General features: G+C 39.8%; 2 protein-coding genes across 2 annotated transcripts in view; one reads left to right on the forward strand and one right to left on the reverse strand.

Annotated features, from left to right (window-relative positions):
- The window catches only part of PPP1R14C (protein phosphatase 1 regulatory inhibitor subunit 14C), a 49,057-nt gene extending 32,444 nt beyond the window's left edge, over positions 1 to 16,613 (reverse strand). The window contains exon 1 of the mRNA XM_063308654.1: positions 16,092 to 16,613. Coding sequence (XP_063164724.1) covers positions 16,092 to 16,373 — 282 coding nt within the window. The 5' untranslated portion in view covers positions 16,374 to 16,613. The remainder of the gene's footprint in view (positions 1 to 16,091) is intronic.
- NUP43 (nucleoporin 43) overlaps positions 1 to 25,392 on the forward strand; it is a 361,785-nt gene that overhangs the window by 236,091 nt on the left and 100,302 nt on the right. The window lies entirely within an intron of this gene.

Genomic DNA, 25,392 nt, shown 5'->3' on the forward strand with positions numbered 1-25,392 from the left:
AGAGCAATGACCAAATATATAAATTCAAACCAACACTGAAAATTATGTTTTTTGTTATATATTGAAAATTACATACACCAAGAATTATTTCAATTATTTCCACTGTATCTGTGTATGTGGAACAGATACATATATGTACTTTTTATGCTGATAGAACAGGCATGTAACAATCAGGCTAAATAATGGACCTCAAATGGAAGAAGAAAATTGTAACAGGAGGCAATGGTGCACAATACCTGTTTGTTCAAGTTTGCCTAGGGTTTAGCCCGAATGTAAGTGTCCACACCCTAAAACTTGGCAAGGCCAGGATCTGGGGTGGGGGGTAAGTTAAGGATAAAATAAATACCTTCAAACTTCTCCAAAGCTTAAGGCATGTCTTTTAAACACAGACATCCCCCATCTAAAATGCAAAAGTCTTGAAGGACCTAGGATGCTGGCAAGTATTTTAAATGATCCCTTCAGAGAAAAAAACTTCCACTTTAGGGAAAGGCGGAGCGCTCCTGTCTGTAAGCTAATTTTTATCTGTAGGGTGGAGGTAACATGAGGAAAAATCCACAATTACTATTCCCCTATCTGCAATTAAAACTGACAAACCCCAGCAAAGACTCTACCACATTTATCGATCTATATCTATATTTGGATTTTACGTTCATGGGAATGTAAAGAACCACAAAAATATGATAACAAAAGCACAGCCTAGTACAGGGTTCTGCAAATTTAGATTATAACTTCAGTGAAAGTCCCTGGAAGAAGAACACAGTTTGTAAGTGCATTATAGCCAGGGAAAACTGAGCCCCTTTCTGTGATTTTTGAGAAATCATAAAGGATGGGCAAAGTGCCGGAGAGTTGGAGAAAAACAAATGTTGTTCCAATCTTCAAAGGGGAAAAAAAGAAAGAAAGAAAACCAGGGTAATTACAGTCCAGTCAGCTTGACATCAGTACTGACCAAAACTCTGGAACAGATTATACAGTTGGTTTGGGAGCACTTTTCTTTTAAATGCCTTTCTTGGCAGGAAGCAGCATCGGTTCTTCAGGAATAACTCATGCCAAACCAATCTTATCACTTTTGCTGGAGTGACCAGCAGAGTTAATACAGCGTGCCTTGATTTAGCCTTTGGCAAAACCTCTCATTAGATTTTAGGAGAGAAGGTGGTAAAGACTGCTAGCACAAGATGAATACAGAGCTGGATGAACAATCATGCTCAGTGAATGTACCCCAATATCTCCATATCAAGCCAGAAGGAAATATCAAGGGCTGTACCACTGGGCTCTGCACTGTACTGCTCAATATATTTATAAATGATTTGGACAGGGATTAGAAAATACAATGATCAAATTTGCAGTCAACACAAAGACGACACCTTAGAAGGCAATATCAGGATTCAAGAGGTTTTTGGCAGCCTGGAATAATGGGCAGAAACACAAAAGATTAATGTTGGTAGGGATAAATGCAAAGTCCTATTTTGGGGCAGGAAAAATCAAAAGTAGGAGTATAGGAGGGAAGGGGGACCATACTGGGCAGCAGTACATGTAAAAAGGATCTGGGTGCCTTGGTAGCTCATAAGCTGAACATGACCAACTGAGTGGTGTAACTGCAAAAAAAAAAGAAAAGCAAATAACCATCCTAGGTTGCATTAACGGATAGATACTTTCAAAATCAAGAGAGGTTATTGATCCTTTCTATTCTGCCCTAGTCAAATTGCACCAAGAATACTGTGTCCAGTTCTGGAAATGGCATTTTAGGAAAGCAAGTGAGCGTGTTCAGAGGAAAGCAGCTAAAATGATGAGGGGGTTGGAAGGAAATCCATATGAGAAACAATTGGAGCCACTGCTATGTTTAGCTTAGAGAAGAGAAAACTGCAGTACAGGGATACATGGTAGCTGTCTTCAGTTATCTGAAGGGCCGTCATGGAGAAGATGAGGCGGACTTGTTCAAAGCTGTTGCAGAAGACAGGCAAGAAACAATGGGTTTAAATTACAAGGAAGTAGATTTTGCTTGGACATCACAAGAAGTTTCCTAATAGTAAGAGCTGTTCAACAATGGGATAAATTGCTCTGGGAGGTGGTGGACTCTCCTTCTCTATTTATGATAAGTGTTAGATTTGGTGTGACAGAGGCTTCCCACAGGAGGCAGGAAGTAGACTAGGTGGTCTCCAAGGATCCCTTTCAGCCTTTATATTCTGTGAAGTCATTTATTTATATTATTTCCACAATGAGCTCATTCTTAAATGCCGTAGAAGTAAATATACACATTTAACAGATGCAGAATCCTACTGTTAGCATTCAAGTAGCTTTAAAACTGAAAAATGCAGTCTACTTGGAGAGCCCTGCATTTTGAAGCAGTCTTGTAGGCATGCAGCAGATCTCACCGCAACAGCAGTCAGAACTGGTGCTGTGATGGCTTAGCACAGAGTGTTCGGGAGATGCAGTTTCAAGTTCCCACTTAACCATGGAGGCTACCAGGTGACTCACTCTCAGCCCATTCTACCTTACACATCTGTTCTGGGACTATAGCAAGGCAAGGCTCCACGAGGAAAGGCTTGATATAACTGCAATACATAAATGGATTTCTTCAGCATGCATTATAATATGAGTATAAGGGTTAGATCTCATAGCTTCAGACACCAGGCTAATAAAGTACAGACAATATATTTTTTAACCTGGGTGGCCCGTATGTATCCTTTTACAAGCCTTAAGAAAGTAGCTGCCATTCATTCATACCAACCAGTGTTTCACAACACTGCGGCAACTAGATTTTAATAAACTTGCAGCCATATGTTTAGGATAAAACATTCAAAACTGGTTATCACTTAAAATACACCATCACAATATTCAATACATAAATCAAGAATGCTAGTAGAATATCACTGGTAAAAGAACAGCGGCAGGAAAATGCATTAGTTAAAAGCGTAGCAATGAGTCAGACTGTTAATATTGCCTCAAAGGATTAGAAAGGAGCAATGCCTGATTCTTAGGGAGGGACATTCCAGAGATGGAGGGCAACCTGAAATTGAGGCTAGAAACGGAAGCAGTGGGTCATCTAAAGCAGAGGAGCATAATTTTCTGAGCAGAGTGCTGCACTTGGAATTGAATGCCATAGGTTGCCAAGTCTAAAACTAAACTGAATTTCATTTACATTTAAATGTAATTAAAAATAAACACTGTGCATATATCACTCCCCGGTAAGTCATTTTATTATTGTTATTTAACAATATAATTTGATAACAGTTTTAAGAAATCTTGAGGGGGGCACACCAAAGACTTTACAGATTACATCCAAAGTGCGGTGGGGATATTCAGCTTGTGTACTTCTGATTTAGGCAAGAAGTTGGTACAAGCATTCTGGGCTCCACTCAGTAGAATAAGCAAGAGGGTCCTCCAGTGTCAGGACAGGTTGATCATCTTCTGAAATGAGTGAAATACTTTGAAAAAATCAATACATTCTAAAGTCTAAATCAAGACATCACTTGCCTCCCTTCAGATATTTTGGAGTGTAACTCCTAACATCCCTGGCCATGGATCATACCAGTTTAATCTGACAGAATTATAATACTGCACAAAAGTTGGGGAAGTAAGAATCATCTAACTTTGCTGCTGGTTAGGATAGAGAATATAATTCATGAATCTGCTTTAGACTGAAGATCAAGTTGTCACATGCCCCTTTAAGCTTACTCAAGCTTACAATGTGTATAAGATTACACATTAGGCATGGCAAATACGCTTTCCAAAACAGGAAAGCTCTTATCTTTAGATAAACACTTCCATTGAATTCCTCCACAGAATATTTGGGAATAGAATAAAAAGCCTTTTTTCATCTAAGCTGGATGATACTTTTTTGTAGACACTGCAAGGTCATTTCCTTAGGCCTGAAATAAAAATATTAATGTATTTATAAGAATAAACTCTGTATTACACACACACACACACACACACAAAATTTCCCCAGCCTTCCATCATGTGGTAGTCAAGTGAAGGATGACTAACATAACCAATTCTAACAGTACATGGATGCCGCTTACATCTTTTTGTGTTGAAGTATATTCAGGGAACTTCATTTCAGCTCTTCCACATGAAACCACTGCCACAAAGAAAATGCTGAGAAAGTTAATAGGAAATACATGAGGGAGTAAAACACAACAACCCCAGAATGAGACATTTTGTTGTTTTCCAAAGTTCTAAAAGCAGTTCTACAATTTTAGTGGGTTTTGGGGTGACAGATATTCTTCTACCTAAATTGATGACAGATATTCTTCTACCTAAATTGGTGCACCCTCAGCCATGCTAGTGAATATAGTCTATCTGATGTTTTGGTTAGTAGTTTGAGGAGATGTGTCTACAGGGTAATAATTCCTGCTGCAGCTTTTTTTAGCACCTGGAGTATGAATTCACCCCTGTGTATTAATGCCACTCCTGCACTATACACTTGTGAAGTATATTAGGTTAGAGTAAAAATCCTCTCAAGACAATCTGGCCTAAACTCCTGGAACAAACTTGTGGATAAATGGATTTTATTTTTATTTGACCCTATTTTAAGAACAAGAAAGGCATTGGTGTTTGTTTGTGTCTGCTTATAACTGAACCCAGTCTAATTTCATATTATTAAAAATCAGATATGGGCTATTTTAAACATGCTTACTATACGCTATTTCCTCCATCCTGTGGTATTAAATTGCATTCTTATTTGTAGGAACCAGCCATTTTGAAATCACTTCCTGCTGCCTTAGAATATCCATTACTATTAAAAAGGGTTCCTTGAATAATTCATTTATATTCTAAATACAGTTAGCCAATCAAGTTTCCAGATTTTTAAAGTGACACATCCTACAAAGCCTTTATTATTCACCAAATCCATAATCTGAAGAAGTCAGTCAAATTACATCTGTATTCATAATCTTAAATATTGCTGCTTTCAACTTTTATCTTAGATTACTTATCCTTAGATGATGCCTGTTAAAATTATTGCCTCTAAAGGTAATAAGCCACTCAGCCTAGAGCAGTGTTTCTCAACCTTGGCCACTTTCAGATGTGTGGACTTCAACTCCCAGAATTCCCCAGCCAGCAAGGCACTGGAATTCTGGGAGTTGAAGTCCACACATCTGAAAGTGGCCAAGGTTGAGAAACACTGGCTTAGAGACTGACCTACAGACCACTGATGTACTCCATAGATCAAGGGCCTCCTACACTTTCTAAGAAAAATAACCTGTGCTGAGATGCTGAAGGACAAAAAAAAAATCTGTCACAAGATTAGTCTTTAGAGTTGCTTTGCAGCATGACAGCCAAGTTTTCTCAAGGGCCAAATAAGGCACCAGGGACATCTGATTCGGCATTCAAGACAATGATTCAGTGCAACCATAATTGGCTCCTGTGAGGCATTACTGCATTGTGGCTATCCTTTTGAACATTACTAAAGATTAGTCTGAGGACTAGCCACTGCTCCATGATATAAATATCAAATAGCTATCTTGCTTCTAAAAGTAAGGAGCTCCGGCTTTTTGAAGAAAGATAACAAGGGGCAAACCATCTTTCAGGAAAAAAACTACTATGGGCTTTTTACTCCAGAATGCAAAACTTAAATGCTTTGTGACCCATTTCCTATGCTGCTAGAGAATGCTTGCCAGAAGCAATCATACGGATAAAGAGACAGTACAATTACTTCTCCATCCAATGGATGGATTCTTGGGGATAATGAGACACTAGAACCAAAACATACAATCCTGTAAATATGTAGTTCCTATAGACCTCACCAAACAGTGGAGAAAATGATGATACAAAGGCAGTTCCTGGGCATCCAAATCTGCAGTTCTCAAGTCACAAGCTCTAGGAATTGAAATCTCTCAAGCAGCTAGATCTATTTACAAAGGATTCTCATGTCTGCAGAACTACCATTCCTAAGCTTCAGTTTCCAAATTTGCTCAAAGCCAGCAGGGAGGCCTTATATCGTTTCGTGCAGCAGGGGTACAAGGTATCATGGCTAGGCAAAGCAAGCTAAGAGAAATTATAAAGATTTATAAAGTTTAGGTATAAACATGCTTTTGACATATCCAGTGGAGATAACTCCTTAAAGGTTGCTCCATTAAGTTTTAAAGAATTCTACTACCCCACAATAAATTGATAAAAGCCCTGTACACCTTATTGCTCTTGCGGCTATATATTTACTTTTAATAACCAAGAAATCATAGCTTCCTCCCCCCTCAAAGTTCAGGTCTTTGGGTTTCTGTTGTTGTTTATTCATTTAGTCGCTTCCGACTCTTCATGACTTCATGGACCAGCCCACGCCAGAGCTTCCTGTCGGTCGTCGACACCCCCAGCTCCCCCAAGGACAAGTCCGTCACCTCTAGAATATCATCCATCCATCTTGCCCTTGGTCGGCCCCTCTTCCTTTTCCCTTCCATTCTCCCTAGCATCAGCATCTTCTCCAGGGTGTCCTGTCTTCTCATTATGTGGCCAAAGTATTTCAGTTTTGCCATTAATATCATTCCCTCAAGTGAGCAGTCTGGTTTTATTTCCTGGAGGATGGACTGGTTTGATCTTCTTGCAGTCCAAGGCACTCTCAGAATTTTCCTCCAACACCACAGTTCCAAAGCATTGATCTTCCTTCTCTCAGCCTTCCTTATGGTCCAGCTCTCGCAGCCATATGTTACTATATATGTTTGGGTTTCTAAATCTAACTTATTCAACTTGAGCACTGCTATTAACATAAATCATACTGCTAAAGTACAGTATGGTTGCTTCCAGACGGGCAGCTTTATGCCAGCCCAAAGGAGTTCTGTAGCTATTCTGTGATTCACTCCTTAATAGATTTTTTGGGCTAGAAAAAGAAGTTGAAGAAATGATGGAACAATGCACAGATTACAAACAGAAGACGTCTGGATGTTCCCACAACCTTCTCTGAAAGAGGAGAGCTATTGCTGGCAACAGCAACCAAAAAGGTCATGCAGTAGGGAAACTATATCAAAACGTAAATTGAATATGGCATGAAATAGAAATGAACTGGCACCAGGCCTGAAAAAGTTCACATTTGGATGAATGCTAATGAGATTTTTCATGTTCCACTATATGACCTTAGTACAGATTATCAATGATTGTCCACCTGATAAAATCTTCAGTGTGTATGAACCAAAAACCATTCAAGAGTACTATTATGATTTATATTTGATTAACATTTTGCTGCATCCAGCCTGACATAATTTTTTCTTATACTACAGTTTATACCATTCAAGGCTTGAGGAGAAAAAAAGTAGATAAAATTTAGAGGCAAAAATACTGTATGCCTAGAGTTGAAGATGCTTTCTCAGGTAGCAACTATTAGTCAGGAGTTGCAAGTGGCAATCTGCAAACAGATTCATTTTCTAGCAGAAGGATCATTTGGGGGGCCAAAAATGAATTCTAAATTCATTTAGAATGTATGCAAGCTGCATTGATTTTATAAGTATTAATGAAGTTTTACTTAACAGCTGTCAGTTAGAAGAGCTAATAATATGATCAGAATTAAAAATTCTGCAGATCTGAATTAAAAATTCCATAGTAAGTTCCTTTAAGCGCTGACATGTAAGAAAATCTGAAGTTTAATGCCTTCCTTTGTTGCTAACTTTTCTTGATGAGGATAAGAAGATGAAATAAGAACAGATTTCTGGCTTGGTGATTTAATCTTCACAATCTGTCAAAGGATATACTTCTTTCTATTTGGCTGAAGGAGCTTGTAGCTTCGTTTATGCAACTCATTTTCCCATGCAGAAAATGGCTGGGTTCCAACCACTTATTTATATAATCATATTTTACTTTTTATATGCAAAATCAGTCACACTGCAATTTTTTCATTTAGTTATTAATGTCTGAAAGCTGCATATTCAGACACAGTGTTGCTTACAAGTACTGCACTTATTCCCTTTGGGCTAGAAACTATCCATTTAGAGCTCCATAAGAGCAAAGCATTCCCCCCCATCCACCCACCTGGGAGGAAAAACAATTAAATTAGGTTGCAGACTTAATGTTATTTTGAACAAGAACTTCAATGGTCTATTATCTGTTAGATTCTAAAAAGCACACCCATTCTGTGGTCCCTACTGTATTCAGTAACACATATATATACTGGACAGAGAGAGACATTTTGTATACAAACGAAATAAGGGAAGTCGACCCTAGGAGAATAATGTCAATTCAGATCTGAAAGTAGATTGAGGAGGAAAAGAAAGAACAGGGAAATGAAAAGCAGTTGGGAGATTAAATGTAAGTATGGAGGATCTAGGGTTTTGATCAACAGAAATAAACTTGCAGCAGGGTATGGGTACACTGGAATGTAAGAGTTACATGTTTTTCAGGACATCAGGGGCTGTTTTATTTATTAATGAATTGTTTTAATGTGTAAACAAAGCTAATCATTACAAGGCATCTCAATAGGTCTCCCTTTTTCAAAAACTATTAGTTGTTCCTTTACTTTCCAAAAGGACCCCCGTTACTGCTATGAAAACTTATTTTGAAGTCTACAGGCTTCCTGTAGCTTCCTGTAGCTCCTTGTACAGCTGCCTGGCAAATTGATCATTTTAAGTTTTCAAGTGATCTGCCCTTAGATTTTTATATATAGGCCTATTTAATTTTCCACGTTGATCACTGAACCTTTTGTATATAACTGAATTCTTCAGACTTGTCCTTAATTTTTTTTTATAATTGCTAGGTTGATAGGAAATTACTGTTTTTGCATTTTGAAAGAAATAATGAAGTGTCTGAAGGAATGCCCAGTTCTTAGAAATAATGAGACCCAGATGCTTGCCCTGCATTTATCTTCAATTCCATCTGTTTTTGTGCATTTTCAATATTTGCAGTATACTTCATTCATTAACCTACTGTTTATATTTCTTAAAAGTATTACAATTGCACTCTTCCTTAATTTGAATGGATGTGGAGGCAATTCATTGATTTCTAATGAATTGAGAAATGACCTGGCCTATTTCTTATTTTCAGCCTCTTCTCTGATTATTTTATCCACACTGTAATGGGTTTGTTTAGTTCTACCATTTTTACCAAAAGATACAGCTGATTTTGTCACAGTGCTCATTTTTTGGCATATTCAGCAACGATTAATCCTTCTGATGTCTGTATCTTACTGTATTCTATACCTTCTCCTCCCAACTGCATCTCATATCTTCCACCAGTAGTGCTAATTATTCCCTGTTGACTTGATAAGGAAAGAACCATTTCTGTTCATAAGTATTATTAAGCTATTAAGGAGATATTTTTTCTGTTCATTCTCAGGGTTTGTTCTGGAGCACAGACATATTCCTTCTTCACAAAAAAAAATTGGTGTGCCCACAACTTCCCGAAATGCCTCCCCTTACTTCACAGATGTTTGTAGGCGTTTCACCTCAACATGTGTATTTCATCTCATGAAGATGTGCTGCCTCAGTTGGAAAATCCATCTTGCTTTTGCGGACATGTGCAGAAGCCATCGCTACCAAGCAAAGCCAGGCAGCCACTCTACTGGTGAAGAGCAGAGTGCCACTTCACATTGTTTTGAATGGGGGGCTTCATTCAAATACCCAGCCAAGCAAAACAGATTTTCAAAGAACTGCACAGCTTTAATAGAGATATCTCTACTGAAAAACAGTAAATAAAATGCTGGAAACAAGGCATAATAATAGTACCTCTGGCTCCTAACACCTAAAATAAAGTTTCTATATAGGAAGTTTTGATAGCTTACCATTAACATTCAAAATCCTTATACCAATGAATACCCTTTAGAAGACTTCCATCTATCCATCTTGTCTACATTAGAACATAAGCAGTGCCCTGCTGGATCAGATCCCAGGCCCATCTAGTCCAGCAGTCTGTTCTCATAATGGCCAACCAACTGCACAAGGAAACCCACTAGTCTCCCAGCAGCTGGCCTTCAGAGGCAGTCCCACTGCCATCAAGGCTAATAGCCACTGATCCCCAGCACTTCCATGAATAGGTCCATCCTTTTTTTGAAGCCAGCCAAGCTAGTAGCCAGCACCATATCTCATGGTAGCAAATTCCAAAGTTGAATTAAATGTTGTGTAAAAAATAAATTCCTTTTGTCTGTCCTGATTCTTTCAGGATTCAATTTCATTGGGCAACCTCTAGTATTTTGGGAAGGGGAAAATGGCTTCTTGTCCACTTTATCCACACCATGCATAATTTTGTAAATCTCAGTTACGTCCCCACTTATTCGCCTCCTTTTTAGACTAAAGAGCCCCAAATGTCACAACCTTTCCTCACAGGGAGGCTGTTCCAGTCCCTTGATCATCTTGGTTGCCTCCTCTGAACCCTCTCTAGCTCCAAGATATCCTTTCTGAGATGTGGTAACCAGAACTGGGAATAATATTCGACCTGCAGTCACCCCATTGATTGATACAAGGGCATTATAACATTAGCATTTCTATTTTTGATACCATTTCTTATTGTCCTTAACATGCTGTTGGTCTTTTTTACAGTGGATACACACTGTGTTGACACCTTCATTGAACTGTTTACCATTACTCCAAGATCTCCTTCCTTATCAGTCACTGTTAGCTCTGATCCCATTAATTTGTATGCATAGCTAGAGTTTTTGGCACCAATGGGCATGACTTTATACTTGCTTATGTTGAATTATATCTGCAGTTTTGACGCCCATATCTACATCCTGACTTCAAAGCTGTGCTTTCATCAAATCCTTTTACCAATCATACACAGTGCATGTATTCAGTTGTTTTGCTACTCATATTTATTGTACATGTAAAATGCACGCACACATGACTAAGTTTTGGAAGGCAGACTTTCACTCTTCCTTGATCCAAGAAAGTGAGTTTGAAATATTCAAGTGACATTATCTCATCAGGCAAATGGATTACGCGCACACTTGGAAAAAGGCAAAAAAATAAGCCCTGCCTGCAGGTCATGCACATTCTTAATCTGGGTAATACAGTTATGGTTCAAACAAGAATTTACACAGTGCTCAAGTTGTTTCAAATACATAATTGCTTTCTCGGTAATCCATATTGCTTGAAGGCACAGAACTGTTTGTCTAAGAACAGTTCCTTGTTTTGATTTTAGTTTATGCTCTAGTGCAATTGAGAAACCAGGTTTACCCTCTTGAGCCCCTCCTGGCTATGAGCAATCATGCTTTTGTCCACTTTAAACTAGCAGACCCAATTCTAGAGCTGTGCCTAATCACATTATCACTAGGTCACTGAAATCTTCTTTATATTAGGTTGTCCTTAAGAAAATTTCCAGAAATGTTATTTGCTACAGTCCAGGATTAGTAGTGTTTTTGACCCAAGTCAATTCTTGGAGGGCAGTAACTCTACTTTTTGCAATTTTTTTCACTAGCTTCTAGTTCATTTGGGGGCTCAACTCATGATTTTTACCATATATCTTAAATCTCTGAAGACCAGGAAAATTTCCTATATAAAACCAATAAACCATAATGTTCAGCTAGAGAAGGTATCATTATTACTTGTCAACATGTAATTTGTATTTGGTTAGGATACAGGATTGAGTTTTCTCTCTAAGCCCCTCAACCAGAATACCTGGCCAACCTGCCAGCAGAATTACAGAAGGATTTCCAGGTTTGAAAAGGTTTACCTAACCTGTGAAAATCCTTCTAGTAGAAGGCTTGTGTTACCTTCTCCATGAAGGTCTTCAATTGGCTCACAAAGATTTATTTCAGGTGGAAAAATAAGCTGGCAAATTGCTGATCTATTAATTTTTGGCCATATTCTGTTTCTTTGCCAGTTACCTTGTGATTTTAGAGTGCACCTTTCTTATTTGAACTGTAGCTGTAAGTCACCTTGAATATTTTAAGGGAAAAGGAAGATCATGTTTACAGAAGAATGAATGAACTATTTTGGTGGTTCATTGTTCTCAAAGTTCTTTTCCTCCCAAGATTCAGACAAAGTAATGTAAAATGCATATCATATCTGAATAAAGCTATAATGGGAGAATCACCACAGGGGGCAATACCTAGCCAAGCATGGTTGAGTTCTAAGACAGCTAAGTAGGGTCAGACCTGACTAGCACTTGGATGAGAGTTCACTAGGAAATCCCAGGACAGTAAACTAGATTGGGAATTTAAAAAGAAATCCCAGAAGAAGACAGTGGCAAACCAATTTCTTATGTGCTGAGAAAATGACACGGATGTGTCCTTGTAATCACCAGGAATCAAGTTCAATTTGGGGTTGTCTTTATTTATAATACCAGCATGTTAGGATTTGGTTCTCTTCCTCTCTGCCAATCATATAGAAAAAGTAAAATCCAGGTTCTCTTTCATACAGACTATAAGAAGTTCATTTTCATTCATTCTATTTTGGAATGAGAATTCACAAATCAACACATTTCCTCAGAACAGCAACTGCGTTATCTTAAGCAACAGAATTTAAGCACCGCAGCTAGTCAAGAAGTAATGCATTTTGAGCAATTTCTCACTCTTCATTCCCATTCCCAATATTCTTTTACAGCAAGCTGAGCAAGACCAAGCAGTAAGATGATGCCAGAGATGAGGGCACTGAACAGGAAAGGTAATAGACCAAACATTTCCCACTACCACTACCAGGATAGTGACAGTCTATCACCTTTTCCCTAAATAAAAAGACAGTGCAAGAGCAAGAACAGGCAGTGGGGAGAGACATGAGCCTTTCATTGCTGGCCAGTATTGATTTATTCAGCTTATGCTGGTGGAGGGACACAAGTATCCATACATTCTTCACGCAAGAGAGGAAACACCCAAAAAATGGGTTGGGAGAGGGAAAGAAGATTGAGCTGGCTCTTCTCTCCACCCATGCTATTCCTATGATCAAAGTTCCACAAAATTAAGGATAGACTTCCAGTACGACTATTATCTGATATATCTTATTTCTAATCTTCAAGGAAATGCCAACATACATGTAGTCAAAACTGCAGTATCTATACACAAGAGTGAGATGCCAAAAGACTCCAGGGAACCTTTGGCAATGTGTTGGATCAAGAAATCTTTAGAAAGAAAACTAAAAAGGAAGCTCTAAGGACTAAACATTAGTTGAGTAGTGAAATGACCCAACAAGCCAAAATGTGGCTTACTGCTGAGCATGTCCACTGGTGAGCTTCTCCCTTCAAGCATCAAAGCTAAAAAGCAGCTGCCCAGTGTGTTTTAACTCACTTTGTTACCTTCATAGTAATTCTGCAGCATCTAACCAGAAAGTGATCTACAACCAGCCATAGGCATTGTTCCTCATTTGCATTGAAAAGGTAATTTAAATGTCCATCAGCATGGAAGTGAGTGCTACCCACAGAAATCAATGAAGAAAACTAAGATATTAAAATAACTGGGAGAGGGCATCTGTTCATCTAGCCTGTTCCAGCCTCCCAGCTGAAGAAGAGAGCAGAGAAGGTATGTATTCCTGCTCTTTTCTAATCCCATTCTTATTTAACATGACATGTTAAATCAATAGCCTTGTTCAAAAAAGCAGGAAGTAATTCACTGTCGATACTGTAGAACGGAAGGGCCTGGGAGAGAGCAGCATATGGCAGTCACACAGCATTGTTCATACTACATATTACAACACGGGCCCTGAGTGGTTGACAGTAACCTCACAAGCTCCATTTGGCCAACCTGCTTAAACAAGTCACTTTCAGACCTAGGAGCTGCATTTACTAAGGGATAACTTAGCTTTTCTCTAGCAAGAGAAAATGGGTCATTTGGTTAGACTATGGTTCAATGTACTGCACAAACCCAGGAAACTGGCTGATTCAGTCATCAGGTTAGTTATGCTGGGTGAATACAGCCTATGGTGTTGTCCAGGTGTATTAAATCTTGCATGAAGACTGAATGAAATAGAGAGTATAGCATCCCATAATATTATCCAGTATCTTTATTTCCTTACCCTACTGTAGGTGGGATAGCAAGAATACGCAACAACTGTCCAACGTCATTCACTATTATCCCTCTATTGTTAACTGGGTGGCAGTGCTAAAACTACAGCTTACAGCAACCTTGCAACATAATCCATTGTTAATTAAATCCTTTGTTCTTGTTAGGTTGTAGCAAAAGCCTCATCTCAGGCTAAATTAAGTTCTACTGACTTGAAAACAGTGTAACTGCACTTCACGATCTTCAAAAACTTTTATTTAAAAGTTTAGCATTTAAAGGAAGATTCCTATCAGAGCAAACCACTTGGAGTGGTTTGTCTGGCACATATGCCAGGCATTCTGGCAGGACAGCCCAGAGCAGCTGGCCATGGGGAAGAGAAGATACCAACAGGCAGGGAAAGCAGAGGGCAGCTTGCAAAGGGAGAGAGATTATGGCTTCGCCTGACCCCCACAGTCCAGATGGACCAGGCTGGCATATGGGATTAGACCTACTGCCTTCACTTCCCTGTTGCAGATGAACAGTTCCTAGTGCTATCAAAGGGTATTTGGAGCTATAACAGCTTTTCCTCCTTAATTCACTTTCTGGTAAGAAAGAAGATGGAAGGGGTGATGGGAAAATATGGCAGATTTTGTAAATGCTCCAGGCCCTGAAAAATTCCTTTGCCCAATTGCTCCTCAGGTTTTAATGAAAAATCTGCTTTCAAAATATTAGCTATATAGTAAATTGATAGTTTCTCAGGAAAATGACCTTAGCATTATATTATAGGCTATCATAGCTATTTCTAGAGGAGCAGACTTCATTCATTCATTCATTCATTCATTGCCATTGCTTGAGGCACTTTAAAAATTAAAAAAAAACCATGGCAAAAAGTTCATGAAAGCTGAACCCATCATTTCTTGATCTTTAAAATGCTGTGTAATTTTGATGATTGATTTAACAATTTTTTAAAAAAATCAAACCCTACTAGAATGCATTCAGAACCAGAAGAAGTTGAATATGTACCTCTCAGATGCCCTTTTAAAAAATTAGCTATTTGCTAATCTAGGGAGATTAGCTATTTGCTAATCTAGGGAGCATTTGATTTCCTTTGACTCTAGGGACAGCTAATAATCTTTTACTAAAGTCCATGCTTGCTTTCACCAGTGCATATATTGAGATGTCAGTCACTTTTCACTCAACAGGAAGGTCCTTAGTGTGGAAGAAAATAAATCGGGTTCTCATTTAACTTCTCTATTCACAAGCCTCAACAGATTCTGGCTCAAGCTTTAAAAACACCCGAAATTCTTCCCATTTTACGGAGCTTTATTTGATCACTTCACCTAACAAACTGAGATTAGATTAATAAAACCTGAGGAAAGTTAGCCATCAGAAAGATGAACAGACATGGCAACTATAATTACAAGCCGTGTGCAGTATTATATGCCGCTGGGAGTTTTAAACCCAGGAAGACAGAAAACGACGCATCCTTCCTCCAGCTCATATAAATCAGAGCTTCTGTCTGCAGGGTTAAGGATTTCTGCTAAACTGATGTAGGCAGAAGCATAGAGTGTAGCATGTGTCACATGGTACATAACCCACACATATTATGCATGAACATTAAGCTCCCTTCCAAATTGTATATACAGTCTGCTTATTTTCAAGGAGCAACAATGGTATCTAATACTGTATGCTGAATAAGACTCTTTCATTGAGGCACTGACTGCCCTGACAAATAAAAGGAGAGGAAGCAGGAAAAGGCGGCAAAGAAGGGAGAGGGAACACCAAGAAAGTCATTTGGAGGTGGCAGCGCTCAGGGACACCCACGCCCGCTCCCCATTATGGAGAACTGCAACCCCAAACCCTCGTCCTTCTGCAACTGTTAGGAAAGGACCTCCACGCGTGCGGATGGATCCGTCTCTGCTCCGAAACAGCTGGACGTTAAGAACAATCGTGGAAAGCGAGAGAACTGATCCCGCCAGCAAGGAGTCGCGAGGGCGAGCTGAGATCCCGGGGAGCTTGCCGAGAGCAGCGCAGCCCCTCCTCCGGCCGCACAAGGCAGGCCAGGAGAGCGAAGCCAACGGCGCCCGCTTTCTAGCGGCTCAGCTCTCCCGGGGGAACCGGACCGCCAGGGGTGTGGCGCGCTGCCTCGGCGCCTCGACGGACTGAGCGTCCTCGCTTCGGACGCGCCCGCAGAGCCCGTACCCGAGGGAGAGACCTGGCTGCAGGCGGGACTCTCCGCCCGCGAGCGGCGGGGCGCGACCACGACGGGTACCTCGCAGCCGTACAGCTGCCCGAGCTGCTCCACGATCCACTCCTCCAGCACCAGCCTTTTGCGCAGCTCCTTCCGATCGTACTTGACTGTCACTTTGCCCTGCTGGTGGCGCCGCTGCTGCTGCTGCTGCTGAACTTGGACCACGGCGGCTGCGGGGGCGACCGAATCCTCCCGGGAAGCGCTTCCGCGCGGGCTCTGAAAGAAAACCCGGTTCCCTCCGCCGCCTCCCCCGGCGGCGGCGGCGGCGGGCCCCGGCTCGCTACCTCCGGTAACCACCGACATGGTCCACCTCAGCCTCGCGGGCAGACCCGTTCCTCCGGGGCGGTCGCGTGCTTCAGGGAGCGCCGCCGGAGCTACCGGTATGGCTGCCGACGAAGATGACCCCCTCCGGCCACGCCGCCGCCGTGCTGGAGCGCTCGCCTCGCCTACACCTGCGGCTCGCAGCCTCTCACGGTACTACTCGCTCCGCCGCCGGTTCGGCAGGAGGAAGGCGGGGTGTCCAGCAGTCTGAAAACGGGGCGGGGACAGCGCCTTAAAGACACCGCGAGCGCCTTCCTACGCCAGACATTTGCCCCTTCCCAGCTCCGGTCCTTCGGGCCCGCTCCTGGCCTTTCCCCGACGGACCACCTGCGCCTTTAAGGCGGCTGCAGAGCAACCACTTCGGAGCGGACTTAGAGCTGCAGGGGGTCCGGGCTGAAATGCACCCGGTAGAGCTCTGCCTTCCCGTTCCCGCAGTTCTCTGAAGGACAAAAGTCGTGCCAGGGAGAAACATGACTGCTACATGCCTGTCCCGACGGACCTTTCTCTCTGATATTAATGTAATTTTAGTTCCACTAAACATTAGTGTGGGACTTCGAAAGACTCTTCAACTGTTTAAGTAACCTGGAAGAGACAAAAGCCGTGAACATAATTATGCAATTGTATAACAGGCTGTGGTTTGTTTATTTGTGGCTTGTAAATCAAGATTTAGATTTAAATCACACATTTAGCTTTATGTGTGAGCAAAGACAATTTGGGCTTATTGAAATAATTAGAAGTAAGCAAACTATGGATTAACATGGGTGATTGAAGTCTGGGTCCATGAATAACCCTAGCTGGCTTAACTGTGATTTGTTGAATAAATAAATTGCAGTCATACAAATTCATGCAAATCAAAGAGAATAATTTAAGGCAGTGTGCAATGTGTGAATTCAGCCTTAAAGCAGTATGATTCTTCTGCAAGCAGGCATCAATCTTGGCAGCCCTAGGTTTCTACTCTTGGGAATTTAAAGCAATAGTAAGGAAAATAATGTGTTTGGACACTTGGATGGTCTTGTGAAAGTCTCTGTCTCTGGGACTACCTAAAACACAACAGCCGTTGAACGATATAATCCTAAAGTTGCAGACACAATAACTTGAGCATAATAAATTCCCTTAAAATCAATGAGTTTTCTTTTTGTATAGATATGCATAAGATATTTACAGTATAGCTTCTCTGAGACCATACTGCAAGACTAAACATGCCCATTCCCTTCACCATCTCCTAGTTTCCTGATCATTCCTGTTGATCAGGAAAGTATTCCTTATTCTTTGAACCTGTCCCAGTCTGTCTGAATCCTTCTTAGTGTGATGCTCCAAATTGTACACAATATTCAGTATGGGATTTGGCCAACCAAGAATGAAATGGAACACTTTCTTCCTGTGATTTGGAAAGTATACAAATTGCATTTGTCTTTTTTGCAGCCACATCACACTATTGACTCATATATTGTATGCAATGATCTACTTTTTCAAAATGTTTTTATAAGTACTATTATCAAACCAGGTGTCCCTCCATTTTATAAGCACTATTACCTGTGCATTTGATTTCTGATTCCTAAGGGAAGAAGTTTGCATTTGTCTCCATTAAATATCATTATGTTATCCTCAGGGAGAATGTATTCAAGCAAGGAATATAACCATGTGATTATACAAAGTACTAGGATAATTGCAGTAGAAAATACCTTACTTTTAATGAATAAAAAGCAAAGGCTGACATCTTAATTAGATACAATATTCTAAAAAGCACGTTAACTAATACCTATTATTGTTAAGCCAAATGAAAGGTCACAAAACGTGTAAGCTTTCAAAGATCTCCAGATTTTTTCTTCTTAGATTATTACAGAAAGCACCTTAGGAATGTGAAGGAAAAGAAGAAAAGTCATATTTAATTTAAATAATAAATTCTTCCTGGTCGAAGTGCAAGATAGAATGTGGGAAAAGACTAAAGAGATTCAAATTAAGCTCTCTCTGTTACTTTGACTACATACAGGACTCCCTCAAAGGTCGCTATTAAGAAAACACTAACAAATATGTGTATCTAGTGAAGTGGACTGAATAACCCACAAGCCATCTTGTATTCTGACTTCATGACTATCAAATGAACCTTAGTACCATCGTTCTTTTCCCAGCCTGCTCTTCATAACACCTTCTAGATTAAGACATCTGAAGATCATTTCTTTTTCAGTTAGCCTAATAAGGCATTTAGAATAATACTCATAAACCATCATAATAACAGTGATGTCTTTAAAAACATCATATGTCTACTTCTTTAGCATAACAAACAAATATGTTAGGATTCCATTTCCTATGTTCCAGTGCTAGATCGAAAAACAATGTTTTAGACAAAACTGTGTCTCCTACTATCCCCAACACATGATTACTTGGGGAAGGTGATCCATCATTGTTGGGAGGAGAACAGTCTGCCCATGTTCAGCCATGCATGCTTCAGGAATAAATATTAGAAAGGAGAGAAACCAAGTAAAATGTGTAGCTCCTTTTCATCCCTGCTTCATCTTCCATTCCCTTTGGCAGGTTCATGCATCATACTAAGCTATAATATGGCTTATGGTTATTATGTAAACCCAGTTATTGTGATTTGATTATAATTTATGGCATATTGTATGAATTTAGCCAGCTAGATATTTTCAAGGAACAGTACTTAAAACCCTAGGTGAGCATAATACATGAATGTAAGCTTTCTAATATCTTAATGTCTCATCAAACAGAATGAACACTTGCTAACCCTTGAAACATGAGTGTATAATTCTGATTCCCTTTATCTGCCACTGGTCTGAAATTAGTACCCAGTGAGAATAAATAAAGATAAAATAGTTACTGTAAAAAGAATCAGTAAAAGGGGATGTCTGCCATTCTGCCACTTGGCAGAAGGAGGGAAAGCTCACCAAAAACATGACACTGCTTTACTGAGCCAGACTGCTAGCCTTTCTTAGTCGATGATTATTATTCAGTAGGAGTGTGCAGAACCTGGATTCAGTTCCAGAAAGGTTCTTTGGAGCATGGAGGAGCACAAGCATAGCACTCATCTGCAACTCTTTAAGCAACCACATCGTTTCCCAAGGTCACATGTAGCTGCCATAGGATCCCAGGAAAAGATGTAGCTGCTTTAAAGAGTTGCAGATGAGTGCTACCTTTGCATGCCTGTGCACGCCCAAAGCATCTTTTGGAACTGAAATTGAAGCATTGCTCAGTTTTTCAAGGTGTCATGCAGGCTCATCTCCAAGCTTTTTAACTATGATCTTTAGAGAATGTAGAGATTGAACCCAAGATCTTACACATTTAAAGAATGTATGCTATGACTGTTGTATAACCTGTCCCATCTAATTCCTTGTTAAATTCGTTGGGTTGTTTCCACTAACAGGAATCAATTGTTAATTGACTCAGATAACCTGCTGCCCTTTTAGAGAACACTTCCTAAGGTAATCTCAGAGTACTGATAATGAAACATCAGACATGAACTGTCAAATGATAGAATTCTTCACTGTACTATTGTCAATTAAAATATTGTTCAAAGGATAGTTTCCTGCAAACATGTATAGGATTCCAGGATACTAGAATCTGTGACAGATTAGAAATTTCCCTATAGTTCATCAGCTGTTGCCAAATTTCTACTGGAGTGTCCTTCTCCATACTTCTTAGAAGGCAAATTTCTAAAGCCAAACCATACAATATGGTACCTGTTATGCAGTGGCATCCTATTGTGTTTCCTCAGAGGTAAGTAAATTGCATTGTGTTCACTTGGATTTATAATGTACTGCAATTGATTAGTATATAATAATGCTAATAATACCTTAAAATTGACACCTATATAGAGAATTATAGCCTCAGAAAAGAGTCATAAGTCAAGCAGTACAGCTTTGCATCTAGAAACCACAAGTACATTCTCTGACCAGACAGGAAAATACTCCTCTGAAATTGTGAAAAGTCAAGTGAAAATCATTGTGTCTACACTTTAATATAAATCTTACTGATTCATATCTCGCTAATGTGTACCCTAACTTAAAAGTGAGCAATTTGCAGGCAATGTATAGCTCCCAAACCTCTTTTGGGGGCCCTTCAGAACCCCCAGATCTATACTATCAAAATTCACCCACCACTCTCAGACAAGAGTAGCATGACTTTCTGCTGATTTCTGGCATAAAACAGGAAAAATAAGTGTGTTATGCCTTCCATAAGGTTAATTCATCTGTATTTTGAAAAAAAAAATGCCAATCCTGGCCCCTCTGATGATCTATTTACATCATCACTGCCACTCATTCTATGGATTTTACTGCCATTTTTCTTTTCAACACATTTAAAATGTGGTCCGCTCCAGTGCTGCTGGAATGTACTTGCATGCCCAAATCTACATTTTTCAGAATTCTGAAATCATGTTTGCCACTCAAAAAATGTGCATAAGACTATAGACGTTCAAGTAGACACAAAATATGTACAGTACATTAGGAAAATTTTACACAAACACCAACTATATCTTAAGGAAAAATTGCTTGCAAAAAAGAGTTTTGTGTGACAAATGTATGCACAAAACTATGCATTAGAAGAAAGTTACACTCATGTGAACTTTTTTGTACTAGATTCAGAACCTGAAGTGAAATGGATTAAAACTTATCAAAACTGAAGTTTTGCCATCACCTCACACTTTAGAACATGAAGGTATATATCCCTTTGGAGGGTGATATAGGAACACTTTGTACTGGATATGTACTTGATATCAGTAAAAACTTCCATTAAAAACAGTGAAAAGGCATTCTCTTCTAGACTATTATAACTGAACAACAACAACAACAACAACAAAAGCCTGTGAACACAAAGTACTGTCATTCTGAATTCCAATGGGTGAAACGTTAAGGCCATGCACTTATTCACAAGAATGACATGCAGTGACTAAGATACTGCTAATAAAATTAGAAAAACACCGAGAAATAATTGTTACAATGACCTTTCTTAAGATTCCTATTAATTCTGATTAGTATATAGCTTGCTAAGATAATATTCCAGATGTGGGTATGTGGTAGAAACAACAACCTCAACAAACCTTTCTTCGGCCAACATTGACTTGAGTTGTAGACAACTTTGAAGGGACTCCAATATTAATTCAACGCCTGAGGGATATGATGATAAAAATTCCTTCAAGCGTGCAACTTTTCAGGCTGAGAGCATTGGTTAGCCTTTGAAATTGTTGAAATTTATTTGCAGAAAATTCATATGACTAGCCGCCCCCTCCCCCCCTGCATCTAATAAGCTTTCCCTTCTGTCATTCTTTAGTGGAAATTTCTAGAGCTTTTGGGTCACAGAAGGCTTGCGGGGAAGACAAATGCATCTCTCCTTGGACTCATAGGGTACCCTGTCCTAAGCATCTATTGGCTGTATCCAGGTAGCAGCTTCTTCCTCAGCTTTAGCAGTCCAGCAATCAGCAAGAAGTGCAGAATTGTGCAGATACTGTAGCATGAAGGTGAGGGAGGAGCTTGTCCCATAATCATCTTTTTGGACTGGACCAGATGGACTAAGGATGATACTCCCCCAACCTATCACTGACCTAAACAGTGATATTCATTCATTCATTCATTCATTCACTCAAGTTATATGGTGGCCACTTGCCAGAGTGAGTCTGGGTAGCTAAGACTTTAAAATTAGTCAATAAAAATAATAATAATAAAAAAAGATGTACAATCTGGCTGTTAAAACACATCATTCCATTTCTCAAGTTTGGCATAATCAACATCCTAGCTCAAATCTGTCAGAAGATGCAAAAATGGGCAGGGGGTTGGACTAGATGACCTATAAGTTGACTTCCAACCACAGGTATCCACAGAGAGACGAGGCAGTGGGGGCAAATGACACTTGCATTATGATATTGTGCAAATGCCATGACTTCATAATCATGTAAATGCCATGACTTGTTATGATACAAGTACATACTTATGTAGGTGTCTGCTGGTACCTGTAATGATATCAAAGTGACAAATATAAGTTGAGACATCATGACGTCAGCTCCATTCATCCATAATTACATTGTAACATCACATACAAAGGGTGGGGTTTGGTTTGTGATATCACAGTCCATCTTTTCTCACTTGACCCCAACCCTGCCTTCAATGGGTACCTATGCACAATTGTGGCATTTGTGTGATGATATCATCATGCAGGTATCATTTTGACATCACTTTGATTTGTTATGGATACTGCTGCTTCCAACTTACACATTCTGTAAAAAGGGAAAAAAAGCTTTCTGCCATCAGATGCCATTTAATTTCCAATGAAATAAATTGAAATTGTCAGCAAACTTGAATACTTTGCTATTCACACAAATTAATTTCAAACCTCCAATCCCAGTAAGGTAATCTTTGGGGAAATCAAGTTAACATTAAGTCTCATATTGTGGACCACAACTAGATTTATTACAGAATGGTCACTGTACAAAATGGAAGAGTGTGTGTGTGCATGAGAGAGAGAGAGAGAGAGAGAGAGAGAGAAAGCAAAGAAAAATCCTCTTTGTATATACATACCCACCCCGTATACATGCATAGTGTGAATTTGTTTTAAAAGCCCAAATATTCTTCCAGGTTCTCATTAGGTTTGATCACCTAAGCACTCCATGCATTCCTTCTACAGTTTTAGTCCACTACACCATGGAAGTAGTACTGCAGCATACCTTCTGCAGGTGTCTAAACCATTGTTTCCATTTTACTGTTTTCAGTGTTTCTCAATTTCAGCAACTTTAAGAGGTATGGACTTCAACTCCCAGAATTCCCCAGTCAGCCATGGGAATTCTGGGAGCTGAAGTCCATACCTCTTAAAGTTGCTGAAATTGAGAAACACTGGTTTAAATCAAGGGTTAACACGTTCTTCTTTAAAGTCAGCAAGGCTCAAGGGCACAACAAAATCAATACTACCAGAACCAATACGACTTTAATTGTCCATCACAGTTGTGCTGTTGTTTAAAACCTTTTTGCATTATTGATTTTTCACCTTCTCCCCATAAAAAATAACAGATTTTTCACCTCCTTATAAATGATGCAAAATCCTTTTCCTTTATAGCATGCATACAAATGATATCAGAGTTAACATGCTGTTTTGCTTTACATGTCTGTGACTGGATAAGGGAAAAGGAGCAAGGAATGTATAGCACTGATGCCGATCTAGTCTTAGAAAAATGAAAACATACATGGATATCTTATGGGCAGCAAGTTAATCATTGCCAGAGGAGAGCATCCAAAAATCAGCAGTCTAGTAGCACCTTTTCAGACTAACACATTTTATTAAAAGGCGTAAGTTTCATGAGCTGATTATGCCTTTTAATAAAATATGTTAGTCAGAAAAGGTGCTACCAGCTCCCTCTGCTTTGCCAATACAGAACACTCCTTTAGTGCACCCCAAAAGAACATCCCTTTCATTGAATGAATGAATGAATGAATATAATTCACCAATATGCCCCAGGTCTATGTAACTTGATATATGGCAAAACAAATGTACTTAATTTATGCATTATGAAGTTTAAGCACAGCATTCAATATACTCATGGTTTAATCTTATGCATCTGTCATTGAGATCACTTCCAGTGAATATGATGAGGCTTCATTCTGAATTCAGTAGGACTTTCTCCCAAGCATATTTAAGGAGCCTGATCCCTCATGTGGAGCCCCCCCTCTTGAGTTCTCTTATTTCATTCACACAAAGTCACTACTGCTCATGTTGCAGCCAAGGATACATTAAAAAGTAAGCTAACACCCCTACATGTTGGATCCTGAGATAACTGAACAAGTCCCTTCCTTCCCCTATATATACTTCATAATGATGGAAGTCCTGGCAAATCCTACATGCCTCATTAGCATATGGATAGTTGTTCTAGGATGCAAACTCTCCATGCTACTGAGGAAGCTGCTTGTCGCCACTCCCACTTCCTCTCTTTCTCCTCTTCCTCCTCCACCAGGAGCGAAGCACACGGCTGTATGTTGCCCCATCTTGGGCCCCATGCGGTCAGCCTAAGAAAAGAAACCTCTTCCCCTTTCTCCACACAGCCCTTAGCAGCTATGAGGGCTAAGGGTGAAGTAAGTTTAGGGGAAAAGAAGAACAAAGATTTCATCCTTTCTGAAAGGAAATGTAACTGGATCAAGAATAAAATGAGTAAGATATTCTTTTACTTATCTTAAACCTACTTTGTCTAAGCGTGTAATTCTTTATGCTTGGGAGGGCTGAGTATGTAAGATTAATAACCTGTATTTCTCTAACATGCTCATTAAAGCTATTTTAGATAATATTCTTTTTCTGTGCACAGCTTCTCAGCTGTGTTAAGCTCTGCTCCATTAGGTGGTTCTAGCAGGCCACTAAATGGCTTCACATAAGCCCTGGGCACTCAGACTAGGTTAGTTATTTCTTGCACAACCATTTCAGCTCTCGTTCCTTTTCTTTGCCCGCCAAAACAGTTTTTGTCCACCGAAAAGTTTTTGATCACCAGTGACTTGCTCATACTAGTCAATTAAGTCCACCTGTCCTGACTCCCAGGAAACACTCTGAGACAGGGAACTGGTCTCTAATGTTTTATTGATAATACACACCACCACCTAATTTGACTGTTTCATGCTTTTTCACCCATCAAATAGGTTAGGGTTGGGGTTATTGATCAACAGTTGAGAGTTACTTCTGCAAATGTATGTACACACGCAGTAATCACCACAAGGATATGGCATCAATCAATCACATCTGTGGTGGGCAGAAACTTTTTGGGCATGAGATTTAAACACTAGTGGTGGGCAAAGAAGGAACAAAACCCACAGTTTTTATCCCTGGTCCTCTAGTCTTCTTTGGTCCACTCTCCTTAACCCTTCATAGAATCCAGCCCCCGGTTATTTCTTTGTTCCTGCTGCCCCTGAGGAGGAGAAGGAGGAGAAGGAAGGGGACATACAGTTTCAGAAGGAGATGATCACTGCTTTCGATAATCTCCCAAGGGTTGTTAATGGTAATACCACGTCCATGATTTCCTGCA

The sequence above is a fragment of the Candoia aspera genome, chromosome 1 (assembly GCF_035149785.1).
Source record: "Candoia aspera isolate rCanAsp1 chromosome 1, rCanAsp1.hap2, whole genome shotgun sequence".
In the NCBI taxonomy this organism is placed as follows: domain Eukaryota; kingdom Metazoa; phylum Chordata; class Lepidosauria; order Squamata; family Boidae; genus Candoia; species Candoia aspera.